The sequence below is a fragment of the Manis javanica genome, chromosome 10 (assembly GCF_040802235.1).
Source record: "Manis javanica isolate MJ-LG chromosome 10, MJ_LKY, whole genome shotgun sequence".
In the NCBI taxonomy this organism is placed as follows: domain Eukaryota; kingdom Metazoa; phylum Chordata; class Mammalia; order Pholidota; family Manidae; genus Manis; species Manis javanica.
This window is the reverse complement of record NC_133165.1, coordinates 36,231,050-36,243,927: the sequence shown is the minus strand read 5'-3', so window position 1 is coordinate 36,243,927 and position 12,878 is coordinate 36,231,050. Positions and strand designations below refer to the sequence as shown.

At 50.0% G+C, this 12,878-nt stretch overlaps 2 protein-coding genes across 14 annotated transcripts in view; both read right to left on the bottom strand.

The window, feature by feature from the left end:
* Positions 1–2,413: 2,413 nt before the first annotated feature.
* TBL2 (transducin beta like 2) lies at positions 2,414–7,317 on the bottom strand. Of its 3 annotated transcripts, XM_017662663.3 has the most exons (7): positions 6,904–7,317; positions 5,285–5,415; positions 4,859–5,043; positions 4,223–4,374; positions 3,768–3,894; positions 3,255–3,407; positions 2,414–3,027 (listed from the first exon to the last, which is right to left on the bottom strand). In XM_017662663.3, the coding sequence occupies exons 1-7, from the start codon at positions 7,031–7,033 to the stop codon at positions 2,565–2,567; spliced, it is 1,341 nt and encodes a 446-aa protein (XP_017518152.1). In that variant the 5' UTR covers positions 7,034–7,317; the 3' UTR covers positions 2,414–2,564. The 3 variants fall into 3 exon arrangements, with proteins under 3 accessions (XP_017518152.1, XP_036858632.1, XP_036858633.1); XM_037002737.2 differs by lacking the exon at positions 6,904–7,317 and having other exon boundaries at positions 4,859–5,131; positions 5,285–5,413; XM_037002738.2 differs by lacking the exons at positions 5,285–5,415; positions 6,904–7,317 and having other exon boundaries at positions 4,882–5,017.
* Positions 7,318–7,753: 436 nt separating this feature from the next.
* Positions 7,754–12,878, bottom strand: part of MLXIPL (MLX interacting protein like) — a 36,799-nt gene continuing 31,674 nt past the window's right edge. For 8 of the 11 annotated variants that reach the window (XM_037002736.2, XM_037002734.2, XM_017662621.3 and 5 more), the window contains one exon: positions 7,754–12,759. In XM_037002736.2, coding sequence (XP_036858631.2) covers positions 12,348–12,759 — 412 coding nt within the window. In that variant the 3' untranslated portion in view covers positions 7,754–12,347. The remainder of the gene's footprint in view (positions 12,760–12,878) is intronic. The other 3 variants (XM_017662637.3, XM_017662642.3, XR_012122204.1) reach the window with 2 other exon arrangements.

Below are 12,878 nucleotides of genomic sequence, written 5' to 3'. Positions count from 1 at the left end.
TCTGACAATCAGAAAGCAATATTCACCAGGACCATGTGAATTTACTTTATGTTACTTAATGCTATCTGAAATTAGGAATCAAAAGTCTGGTATTAGGAACATAAAACTACAGTGGAGGCTGGGAGTGGGAGGATGTACGCAGAAGGTACTGACATTTCTGTTAACCGTCTCTGATTTAAGTTCAACATTTATTGAGTACTTTGTCCCAGGTACTGTGCTTGTGACAAGGCAGACAAGGATTCTACCCTCTAGAGGTCACACTCCAGCAGGTTAATGAACAATCCAGAAACTGCCAGAGAGGTTGGTGGGCTGCGTCTGACTCACACCCGCATCTTGCTTAGTTCAGTGTTGAATTTTTTCTTTTTATAATAAATTGCCAACTTCTAGCTTCTCTGAAACAGACAACTCCTGCTGAATTCCTGAGTAGGCAGCAGCCCCCCTCACCCCTAACCCAGGACACATGCTCTCTGGACAGCACTTCACCCCAGCTGTGTCCTACCATCTTACCCAGACAACTGAGGCCCAACTCACACATTTATGTTACCCACTTGATGTCCATAAGTATTTACACTGCAATCCCTGAAGCAAATAAATATCCAAACAAGATAATTTCAGAGAGCATTAAGTAACACAAAAGTAAATAAATAAAATAACCCAATGTAACAGGTGTGATAACAATTGCTGGAAAGGGCTACTTCAGATTGGGTGATCAGAGAGGGTCTCTTGAGGTGTAATGGAAACTGAGAGTTGTGTTATGGCATGTCTGCCAACAGAAAAAAGTTCTTCCAAGCAGAAGGAACAGCATAGGCACAGGTGTCCCTAGAGGCTGGAAATAACTTGGCGTGGTCAAATTTGGAAGAGCAAGTTTGGGATAGCTGGGATAATGGTAACAAGGCCGTAGAAGAAGGAAGAAGCCAGATTACATAGGACCTTGTAGGCCACAGGAAAAACTGGATTTTACCAGGTGTGATGGGGAGCCTTTGGAGAGTTTTCATTTGGGAACAATGTGATCTGGTTTACATTTTCAGAGATCATTCTGCCATGTAGAAAAGTGATTTAATGAGGCGAGAGGAGCAGGGAGACCAGTGGGGAAAGCTGTATTACAGTCCAGTAGGTGACTGGCTAGGACCAGGATGGTAACAGAGAAGGTGGAGAGAATGGCAGATTCGGGATGTATCTGGCGTGTAACCTGAAGAACTTTCTGATGGAGTGGATGGTAGTAGTGGTTGTGAGAAGAAGGGACGAATTCAGGATAGTTCTGAGGGTGTGGCTTGTTCCAACAATTATAATCACTAGGGGTGACACAGGAGGTACTAGTTTTAGGGAAAACAAGAATTTGATTTCGGTTGAATACATCTGACCAAGACTCAAGTCTTCCTAGATTCCTCATTTTCTTTACCTCTCACAACCAAGCAGTCCTCAAGCCCAAAAACTTGAACTTCTGTATACTCCATCTCTTACCAACTTTACCCCTTCAACTTCAACTCCACTGCCTCTGTCCTGCTTCAACCTCCCTCTTGTCTTTGACTTTTACAACAGCCTTGTACAGCTACGAAAAAATTAACAAAAAGCATCTAAGAGACATGTGTACCTCTCTCCCCCTAGCCATTTTTGATGGCAGGGTTCATGTCTTATTCATATTTACCTCCAGTGCCTAGTGCAGTGCTGGGCACAAAGCAGGCACTCAAATGTTCGGTGAACTCCGAAGAGGACTCCTCAGACAGGCTACAATCTCCTGAAGGAAAGGAGCCCCATCTTGGGAATCTATGATTCCTCCCTACAACTGAGAGCAGAACCAGATACGAAATGTATAATCAAGTCCCAGGAACTTCTCTTCCCAAGGTGAAGGGATGTGTTTGTTTTTTAGTTCAGTTTCAAATTACACCGAGTCCCACTTTTCCCCAGTAGTTAATAAATGATACTGGAAAACAGATGACATCTATCATTACTCTTTTCCTCTTTTCTTTGAATCTAGAGACTTTATACTCTCATGTCCTCACAACATCCTTGTAAGGTCAAGAGAGGATTATTCTCCATCTTACAAATGAAAAAACTGAGGCACCGAATGAAATGCCTTAATGACCTTTCGGAGGAGTTAGGCACTTTGCCTGGGCTTGGACCAGCTGTCCCAGACAGCATACCAGCTGTGTCACTGAAAGATATCCCCATCTCCCACCCCTGCCTAACACTCAGGGGTACCCCAGGCTCTGTCTCCACAGTTACAGACTGCTCTGGGTACCAGGGTGCACTGCCACAAGGTCAGGGGCGTTTTATCTCTTCACCACTCTCCTCAGTGACTGGTGAAGACAGACCCTAACTACCCTGTGAGCCCAGGAACAAGAGAAGCACCTTTGGTCATTAGCCTGGGAGGTCAAGTAAGGCCAGGAGTCACAACCAGTGAGCAAGACAGAAATCTAAGTACACAAGAATAATTTCAATGGGGAAAGGGAGAGATGGGCCACCATTAAGAACAGGAGGATAGCCTTTCCAAAACGGTTCCCGCGGGGAGCACCTGGGAAGGAAGGTGGAGCAGGCCAGCTCCTTCCAGCCACACCCTCCCAGAGTCATTTCTTCAAGGCACCCAGGCTCTTCAGGGCCTCCCGCGCTTGGCTCAGCTGCTGCTGCAGCCTCTGGCGGGTGCTCTCATTGGAGGCCCGCTTCAGGAGGCCCTGCATTTCCTCCACCACTGCCCGGTGGCCAGGGGTGTTGTGGAAAAGCCGCACTGCCCGGTCCCCACATGAGGCCAGAAGCCGGCCCGTAATGTCAAAGGACAAGTCAGTGATACACTCCCCATGGACCTGCTCGAAGCACTCCTCCTCCTCACCCCGCCGTGTATTGTAGAGATGAATACTGCTGCCACTGGCCAAGGCCAACACCTGGGCATCAGGGGAGAGTGCCAGGCGGCACGGCATGGTGCTCGCCCCTTGAAAGCAGCCTGTCCTCAGCAAGTAGGGGTCCTGTTGCTGCTTGTATTCCACATTGGTGTCCCACAGTTTCCATGTACCATCCTTGGAGACAGAAGCCATCCTGCAGCACAGGAAATCAAGGCTCTAGCCCCAACACACCTTGTGGGGGAGGGTCCTGGGACAGCCTCAGGGGATCCAGTTGGGAAGCCAACTCCCCCTCCATGTCTACCTCCTGCTGAGGGCCGGCACCCCACCCACTTCGGAGCTGCTACAGGGATAGGCACAAGGACCCTGGTTGCCAAGAGGGGCAGAGCGCGACTGGTGAGAGATCTGAAAGGATTCACTCACCTCCGAGAGTCATTGGAGAAAGCAAAGAAGTGGACAGCTGCCGAGTGGCCCTTCAGTTCAAAGGCTCGCACAACTTCCTGGAAATCCCCTTTTTTCCCAAAGCAGACTTCCCAAACTTTTACATCTGGGGTGAAACCACACGAGGCCACAAACCTGCCATATAATCCAGGTTCCTTTAAAACTTAATTTTAAGGGCATCTTGTTTCTGCAAACCTACTGACCCTCCTTTCTGAGAAAGTTAATAATCCTAGCTAAATAACACTGTATCTTTTAAAACTTCTTTGATAACATGACATCAGTTCATCCACAGAGCCATGTTATAGGTTACATAGTACCCCCACCCCAACCTTTTAAAAACTAGAGATGAATAGAGACTAAGGGCTTGAATCTAGACATCCTGATTCCACACCATATGGGTTCCATTATTTGAAGCCGGCTCTCTGCTTTGTCCCTGGCTTCCAGCCCCAACTTCTGCCCATCCCAGATGATATGCCAAAGCCCCTCCTTCCTCACCTGCTACAAGGGGATATAGCAGCATGTGTATTGTTCATCTGGTTGGTGTTGATGGTAGACAGCACCTGACCTTTCAGATTCCAGATGAGGATAGTTGTGTCACTGGAAGCGGTCATGATGAACTTTCCTGAGGAGTGACATGAGCTAAGGTCAATGACCTGACCAACTGTCATCCTCCTAGGAGACATTTTTAAGGCTTCTGCTGCCCCAAGTATCCACGCTCCCCTCCTGGGCCAGGGGTCACCACAGATAAGACTTTGCTAAAGACTGTGGCTTTTATCTACCTCCTCTGGGGACCTGGTGTGGCTCCAAGGACTCCAGGGGAGCCCAGAGGCAGAGTCTGTTTGTCAAGCTGGCACTGAGCCTAACTCTCAGGCAGTATTAACTCATTCAGCAAACGTAACTGGGGCATCCCCATGGCCTTGGGCAAGCTCCACCCTCTGAATGCCTCTTACCTGTGTCGGCAATGCCGATGTTGATGATGGGTGCCTTGTGCTTTTTAGGAAAATCCTCTGGGATGGCCGTAAAGGTATAGCCCCCATCCTCTTTCTTGGCCATCTTGAAGACCCGGAGGGTGTCTCCATTGGCCAGCCAGATGATGAAGGCTCTAGAGACAGCAAATAAGTCACTCACTGACTTTGACATGGAGGCCTACATGGGCCAGGTCCCATGCTAGGCTCTGGGGAAAATCAAGATCTCCTTTCATGCCCTACAGTTCAGCCCTACAACTTCACCCCTTGGTTCAAATCTCTTAAAAACTCCTTGGAAGATAGGACTGTCATAGTTTTGGCTCTTTTAGTTTCTCTAGGACTGGTTTCTCTAAAACTAGTTTTCTATAACTCCAAGGCTAATCTGGAAGCCAGGCTTTGTACCTCCCAAGTAGTAAAGACCGTTACCTCTCTGTTTCCTCACTGTGTAGCTGCTGTAAAGCTCTCCAGGGAGCCCCAGGGAGTGCTCAAATTGTCAGGATGCTCCTTGCCACCCCAAGGGAGACCCTGGGTGCCCCCTCACCATCCCAAACCAAGTATGGGAGTGACCTAAGTCTGGGGCTGGGCTTCTGCAGGCAAACCTGAGTCTCCACCCTGGCCCACCTGCAGTCAGGGCTGAAGCGCACCAGGGTGGCATGGTCCAACTCCACATTGGCTCTCATGCTGCGGTGCTCCCGCTGCAGGAAATCCTTGGTGCTCCAGATGCGGACAGTGCGATCATCTGCACAGGTAGCTAGGTACTTGCCATTGCTGCTAAAGTCCATGCAAGATATGTTCCCACTGTGGCTCTGGAGGAAGGGTTGCAGGAGTGTGAACAGGGACCCCTTGAACAGATGGGGCAGCCCAATCTGCAGCCAGACTCCAGGGCCCTGTTGCCTGGATTAACATGGGATGAGGAGAGAGAGAATGGAGCATCCCTACTGATTTTGGTCAGAGGCAGAGGGATTTGTAACACGCACAGAATCCTGCAAAGGCAGAGTCTACAGGGCTGTGTTTTTGTAGAAGTGTGTTGTGCAAGGGTACGCGTACCTTCAGTGCTGCTGCCAGGAGGCGATGAGTGAAGTTGTGTTTCTGAGGCTTCTCCTTGCGAATCCGCTGATTCTGTTTCTGCTTCTTGGATTTCAAGGACTTGTCAAGTGGAAATCCATTTGCTTTTTGGCCTATAAGGAAGAGCCATGTCATCCATCCATTCATTCACTCAGCAAGCATTTTCTGACCACCTCAATGGGCCAGGCATTTAGTGGAGCATAAAAAAGATGGCCAGATTCAGTCCCTGTCCTCGAGAAGAGCAAGTTACGTGGGCAAAAACAGAGGCTTTAGCATCAGACCTGGGTTTGGATTTTCTTTACCACTGGGTGATCTCTAGGAGGCTGCTGGCTGTTAGTCCATGTAAGACCTTGATGCAAAATAGAAAAAGCACCCTCTCTGGGATGGCACAGCTCAGTGGTTACATAGCACCACCAGTGGAGTGTGGGTCCTTGGCCAGACATCCCTCCATAGGGAATAATGTACACAACCAAATCTGGCAGCCCTGGCCTTGGGTAAGTTACACAATTTATCTGGACTTTGGTTTCCTTGAAGACAAGTTGTGAGAACTGGATAATGTATACAAAATGACAAGCAGAGTACCCAACACAAGCATTAAACGCTCAAAGGACTCCCTGAGAACTCAGGGTTGAGAAGCAGGCAACATATGTTGTGCACCTACCCTGTGCTGGGAATGCTGCCAGTCACTTGCATAAGATAGCTAATTTAATTGAGAATCAGGCCAGGCACAAAGTCGGCTAATGTTAGATCACTGCAGATGCACCCCAATTCCTACAGGAAAACACTCCTGAGGGCCACATACAAAGATGGCCACAATCTGCCCTCTGCTTACCTCCCCTACCTGTCTCACAGGCCCGCCCACTCCCCTGACAGCGGAGTCACACCAAATTTTGTTTCAGGACCCCGTCCTTCCTGTACGCTGACACTGCCAAAAACGTTCTTCTTCCCTCCCTGGCCCCCAGCCAAATTCTTACATACCTATGCTTTAAGACCCCATCTCATGTATTCCCTACTCAGTGCAGGTATCCTAGAACAGACCCCCTCCCCGAAAAAGCAGGACTGATACTATTCCCACCTCTAGATTTCCTGCTTCTAGTACTGACCTCTTCTACGAAACCTATTAGACTCTATTTTTCACTTCCATTTTCAGATGTTTTGTTCCCTTACCCGACAGTGGACTCCCTAACGGAAAAGACCCCAGAGCCTGCTGAGGTCGTAGGTACTGGATATATGTTCCTGCATGCTGGGGAACCAGTGGGGATGCTTACAAATGGAAGGTCCATCTCCCCGATTTTCATAAAATAACGAACAAGTGTAGCACGCTTGAGAGTTTACATGCGTTCCCGAAGCAACCCTGGGGAGAAGCTGGGGCTCAGAAGGAAAGCAGCAGTGCGGGACCCTGGTTCTCACTTGACCTCCCGAAGGGACGCGACCAGCCCGGCGAGGCGACATCTCGTCTCGGGAAGCGAAGCTCATTTCACAAGAGGAGAAACTGAGGCCCAGGGGTCTTCGGCACCCTAGCAGCCCCAAACCAGAGGTCGGAACAGGGAGCCCGGGGACGAGGGCCCCGCAGGCCGCCCCTACCCTGCCGCCGCACTTACCGGCGGACCGGCCGCACGTCTCCTCCTCCGCGCGCAGCCACCCCCGCGCTACTGCCGCCGTCGCCATCAGCGCCAGCAGCCCGAGCAAGAGCGACAGCCCCATCAACTCCGGCATCTGCGGTAGCTCCATATTCGCAGGGCCGCTGCCACCTCAGCCTCGGACGACACGGGCGTCTGCACGTCTCCGCGGGGCCGCGCACGCACGCGGGGTTGGACCGGCCGTTGGACGTCCCGAGGGTTGTTGGAGCGCCCCATGGGGCGGAGCCGGACCCCTGGAGCCTCTCGAGGGGCGGGGCCTGGCCTGGCCCTTAGTCTGGCTTGTCGGAAAGGTTTGGGGACCAGATCTACAGGCTCAGCTCAGACTTCCCCTTGAATAATTGACTAATAGTCGTTTATTAAAAGTTGTTCCAGCCATCATCACACTGGACCCTTTCAAGGAGGCGAGGCGGGAAAGCCAGCATCAGGGGAAATTTTGATGGGCTTTATGTTAATGGAGTACGGAAAGGGTAGTCCTGGGACTGGGATGTGGAGCAGCTTCAGCAAAAATCTGAGAAGGAGGAGTGCTGTGGAAAACCAAGGCATAAACCACATAGAAAGCAGCAGATAATTGGAAAGTTCTGGAGGTCCTTCAGCACTAGCTCAATCCAATAAGCAGAAAGGACCTGCCACTGGTTATTACAGCGCAAGCTAGGGCACAACCCGTGTCTTGCAGGTTCTGTGGATGGACCAGTGTGTGTCAAGATCAAAAACAGAAGGAAAACCAGGAGGTGGTTGCAAGGAGCCAAGAGGGAGGTGACAGGGCCTGGACCTAGGAGTGCCCAAGGGTGTGGAAAGGAGCTTGAAAAGCAGATTTTATCAAGACATTTTTTTTATTTTGAAATAATTATAGATTCACAGGGAACTGAAAAAGAAAAAAAGCAATAAGGTTCTGTGTACCCTTCATCCAGTTTCCCTCAGTGGTAACATCCCACATAACTATAGTGCAACATCAAAACCAGGAAATTGGCATGAGTACAATCTAGAGAGTTTATTCAGATTTCACCAAAAAATATATTCTGAAAGTCTAACTGATAGAATCTGGATTAGACCCACTTGACTGGGGAAGGAATGTTTCCAGAACAGGTGTGATCTGTGGGTCGCCCAGCCCCGCAACCCAGAAGGAGACAAAATACCAGGGTCAGGGCGCATCTCCCAACAGGGCAGGCCCTTTAGCCTTTGGAGAGGCTGCTCCAGAGGCTAGAAGACAGACACACCTGCAACGTCGGATGAGGACACAGATCCAATCAGAGAACAAATGGAGGGACCTCATTACCTTTTTTGTACTGGGGAGGTGGAGATTGGCATGGACTCAGCTGTGGACAATAGGGTGGGGAGGATTGGGAAGGGGTGTCTAGAATATTCTGGGGCTTTTCCTCCTTAATTTGCTATTAGAAATGCAGGTCCAGCCATGAACCACTTCACGTGACCTAGAGACAAAGCTATATTTTAAAGAATTTCATTCATAAAACATTTTGCATGTGGCATTTAATGCTCCAGGAGCTCTGCATTTAATCTTCTCACATTCTTGTCCTACAGATTAGCAGACTGATGATGCTCTAGGAAGTGCTCATTAAGTGACACTATTCATACATGTAAAGCATGCCTGGGGACTCATGCAGGTCTGTAATTCCAATCTACTGATGTGGGGACAAGGAGAAGCAAGAGTAGGGCTCAGCTGTGGGCTGCTCAGTTGAAGCTACAAGGTTCTCTCACATCATGAGTTCAGCTGATCTTTAGAGTGGCCTTTAAGACAGGAGATGCTATAAAATAACTTGAAGCAGATGAAAAAAGCTAGGCTCAAATTAAGTACCTAACCCAAGGTGATCAAGGAAACAAGGGACCGAACCCAGACTCAACCTGGGGTCTGCTATATTCCAAGATCCACACACTTCCCACCTCGCCTCTCCACTGGGGTACAGCCTAGTTCTTACCCTCAAGTGTTGTAGAGCCCAGTTGGAAGCCAAGGCCAACAAATGACACAAGGCAGGACCGGGAAAGCTGGGCAGGCCAAGAAGGGACATTCCCCAGTGGATTCTGAGGGACGGTGAGGCTTGTCTGTACCTTCAGGGGTAGATATTTAGGTGACGTGGAGGGTAGGAAGGAATTCTGGGTGGGAAACAAGGCATGGGCAAAGGTGTGCAGGTAGAAGTAACTTATTTCTACTTAGAAGAGAGTGACATTGCCAGCCTGTCTGGGGGAGTGTTGCAAATGATCCTGAGGAAAAGATGCAGTGGGAGGAGGATGGAAAAGCTGAGGCCTGCCTCCCTCATGGGCTGATTATGGCTTGCAATGGTAAAGCAGAATGATGCATCCAAAGGACCACTAGAGGTTCAGGACTCTTTGGAATGTGAAAGAAAGGTATATAGAGAAATGAGGCTGGAGGGGTAGTAGAGCCCAGGCATAAAACACCTGGAACATCTGCTCAGAAACCTGGCCTCATGAGAGGGAAGCAGGAGCCAAAGAAACAATGGGAAGACAACCTCAATTTGCAATTGAAGATCCACCTTGCATTGATCAGAGCCCTCCCTGCCTCTGGCCTCTATGGTAGGTGAAATTTCCTCACTGCTGAAGTGGTGTATCCCTTAACAGCTGCTCCTCAAACTTGAATGTGTGTTTGAATAACTTGGGAGGGGGGGCTTTAAAAAATCTTCATGACCAAATCCAGTCTAGACCAACATTCTCAGTGTGGACCCTGGACCAGCATCATTAGGAATGCAAATTCTTAGACTCCATCTCAGAACTGCTGACTCACAAACTCTGGAAGTAGGCGCCCAGGAATTTGTATTTTAACAAGCCCGCAAAGTGATTTTGATGCACACTTAAGTTTAAGAAGTGCTTATTTAAATAGCTTGAGCCCCAACCATGTTATTTGCAGCTCAAAGCTTCTATTACAGTGGTTCTTAACCTTGGCTGCATACTGGAATTACTTTAAAAATGCTGATGTTTAAACTCCACATCCAGGGGTTCTGATATGATTGGTCTAGACTGGATTTGGTCATGAAGATTTTTGAAGCCTCCCTGCCAAGTTATTCAAACACACATTTAAGTTTGAGGAGCAGCTGTAAGGGATACAGGAGGCTAATGCAAAAGTATATGTAAAAGGGTGATGTTGTGTTGGACCATAGTAGTGGACGTGGGGATCGATGCTTACAAGTCACCTGGTCAGGCCTTGGTAACATACCACAGGGCAGTGGGCCTGGGGAGTAGTCAAAGATAACTGCTCCTAACTTGCACAAGTCTCTGGATGGGGGCACCTTTCCTGGGATTGGGGAACATGGAGTGGAACAGGCTTAACAGGGAAGACTGTGGGCCACAGTCTTGGAAGTTATGGGTTCTGTTTTGGCCCTTTCAAGGAACACTCAGAGGGACAGGTCTGGGTGGCAGTCAGATGTGTGGTTGTGTAGCTGTAGGGGGAGAGCAGGGTGGATACAGAATAGAGGGTCCTCAGCAGAAAGGCTGAAAAGGAGGGCATCACTCAGGGCTTGCCAGTGAGAAGGGAAGTGGGCTGAGGAAGGGACAGGCGGAGGAAGAGGGTCCCGCAGAATCTGGGAAGGCACTGTCGGGGAGGGGGAAGGAGAGCCTGGGGTGAATTCTGGATTCTCAGGGACAGGGTGGCTCAAGAAGGAGGTCCAAGGGCTGGGAGTTGGGCAGGGGGGAGGCAAGAACAGCACTGCAGAGTGGTCACTGGATTTGGCAAAGAGGGAGTCAAGTGACCTCAGTGAGAGCAGAGGCAGTGCAGGGGTGAGGCTGGGATGGAAGGGGGAGGAAGAGGCCAAAGGCAGGAGCTGGGAGGAAGGAGGAAGGGCAGGAGGAAGAGAGAGCAAGTGTAGACAACTCAAGAGAAGGTGGCATCTAGAAAAGGACACACGGTCAAAGGGGTGTATTATGGGGACCTTCCCGGCAGGTATGAGTGGGTGAAAACAGCAGAGCGCAAACTGCCAGGCTTTTACCTTTCAAAGAGCCACTTCAAACCTCTGTCTGCAGCAGCAAATGGCACTTAAAGCCTGGGTGGCCCTGTCACCCGCACAGTGATGAGTAGTGACTAAAAGTGGAGACTAGAGTCAGTCCAGGTGGGTATCCTGGTAATTATCTTTGTCTGTGCCTCAATTTTTCATCTGTAAAATGGAGGTGATAATTATGATAACTCTTACACAATGTTACATGCCAGGCATTTGTTTTAAGTGCTTTATATTTCCCATTAAATCCTGACAACTGGCCTGTAGAGGTAGGCCGTGTGAGGATTGAGTGGGTTATACACATGAAGTGCTTAGAAAGGTGCATGGCATGCAGTAAACACTAGGTAAGTTACCACAGTTGTTACAGTTGTTATTCTACATGAATGAAGGAAAGTAAAAGCCCTAGGAAGACTTCGTGCTGATACTCCCTGCATATGTCTCTGGAAGTGCTGAGATGTGAGAGGTCAGAGTCATCAGGTTGGAAGGTCAGCTCCACAGGGAGGGGGCTCCAGCAGGGAACAGAATCCCCCGGGCTGAGCCCATGGCCTGGCACACAGTAGGCCCTCAGGAAATATTTGTTACATGGATCACTGAAGTATTGAGGCCATTTCCCCAATTGCCCATCTGAAGTATCGGTTTCTTCTAAGACATCCCAACCTAGCAGCCGGAGGAGGGATGCTCTGCCTGTATAGCTCACAGAATGGGGAGGTCACTCCAGCCCTGCTGCAGCACCTTCTCCTTCTGGGTGATCCCAGTGGGAGGCCCTGTCACTTCCACTCCTTGGTCCCAGCTCTGCCCTCTTCCTAGTTAGAAGGTGGCAAGCCTCCCTGAATTTTCTCCTGGCTGCAGAGGGAGGATTTCTAGGATGAGTGCCAGTCCTCTCTTGCCTGGATGACAGCAACAGCCTTAAACTGGCATCCCTGCCTCTGCCCTTGCCCCACTGTGTTCTCAACACCCAGAGGGATCCTATTTAAAAGTTACATCTGATCTTGTCCCTCTCCTACTCAAAACCCCCAGTGGCTTCCAGCTTATGGGAAAAGCTAAGGTCCTTTCAAGGATACCTCTCACTGCCAAATGGCTCTCTCCAACCCACACAGAGAGACATGCTGACAGTCCCCAGCAGTTGTTCTTATTGGTCAATAATTCTTTATAAAATATACGCACACACATACACACACACACATACAAGATGGCTGCCCTGGTTTGGCCAACCCCTGCCCTGCTCTCCTGGGACCAGACCTTATTGGTCTCACCCAGGGATGCCATCCTGCAGCTCCCCAGGCTCTCCGAAGGAGAGAGAGAGGAAACCTTTTCTGCTTCTCCACTTGAAAACAGAGGCCTGTGCCCTATCTGTTGGGGAGCAGGTGAGAGTAGTGGCCAAACAGGATCATCCCGCTCCTCCTTCCATCTCCCTGAGTTGCCAGCTTAGGCCACCAAGTGTCATAGTCACTAAGACCTTGGGATCTTCTTCTGGTTTAAGCTTCCCCATCCCCATTTTGCAGGCTGAAAAACAGAGGCCCAAAGAGGGAGTAAGAGTCCCCCAGGCCACAGCATTAGTCGCTGGTAGAGCAGGGACCAGAACTCAGCTCTTCCTGGCTGAGGGGAGGTAGGAAGAGACTTGGGCCCTGCTTGAGCCTCAGGAAAGGGAACAGCCAGGGCCTCAAGCAGGAGGGGACTGTCTAGAAGTTGCCCAGGGAAAGCAGCCCCTGGGCAGCTGGGTGAACAGCAGGGTCCGTCCAGCCCTATAAAGGTTTGCCAGGGGAGCCCTCTGTGACTGCCCGTGCAGCTTGCTCGGGTATACGGCCCGGGTCCGTCAGGATACTGGTAGAAGTGCTCAGCTGGCGAAGGGAGTTCAGGACAGCTGGGAAGAAGGAGAGAGGAAGAGACCTCTGGGGTCAAGGCCTTACCCTTGGGTGCTGAAGACAAGGGGATTGGGGAGGGACTAGCTGGTAAGACTGTCAGTCCCTTCCTGGCCCTCTG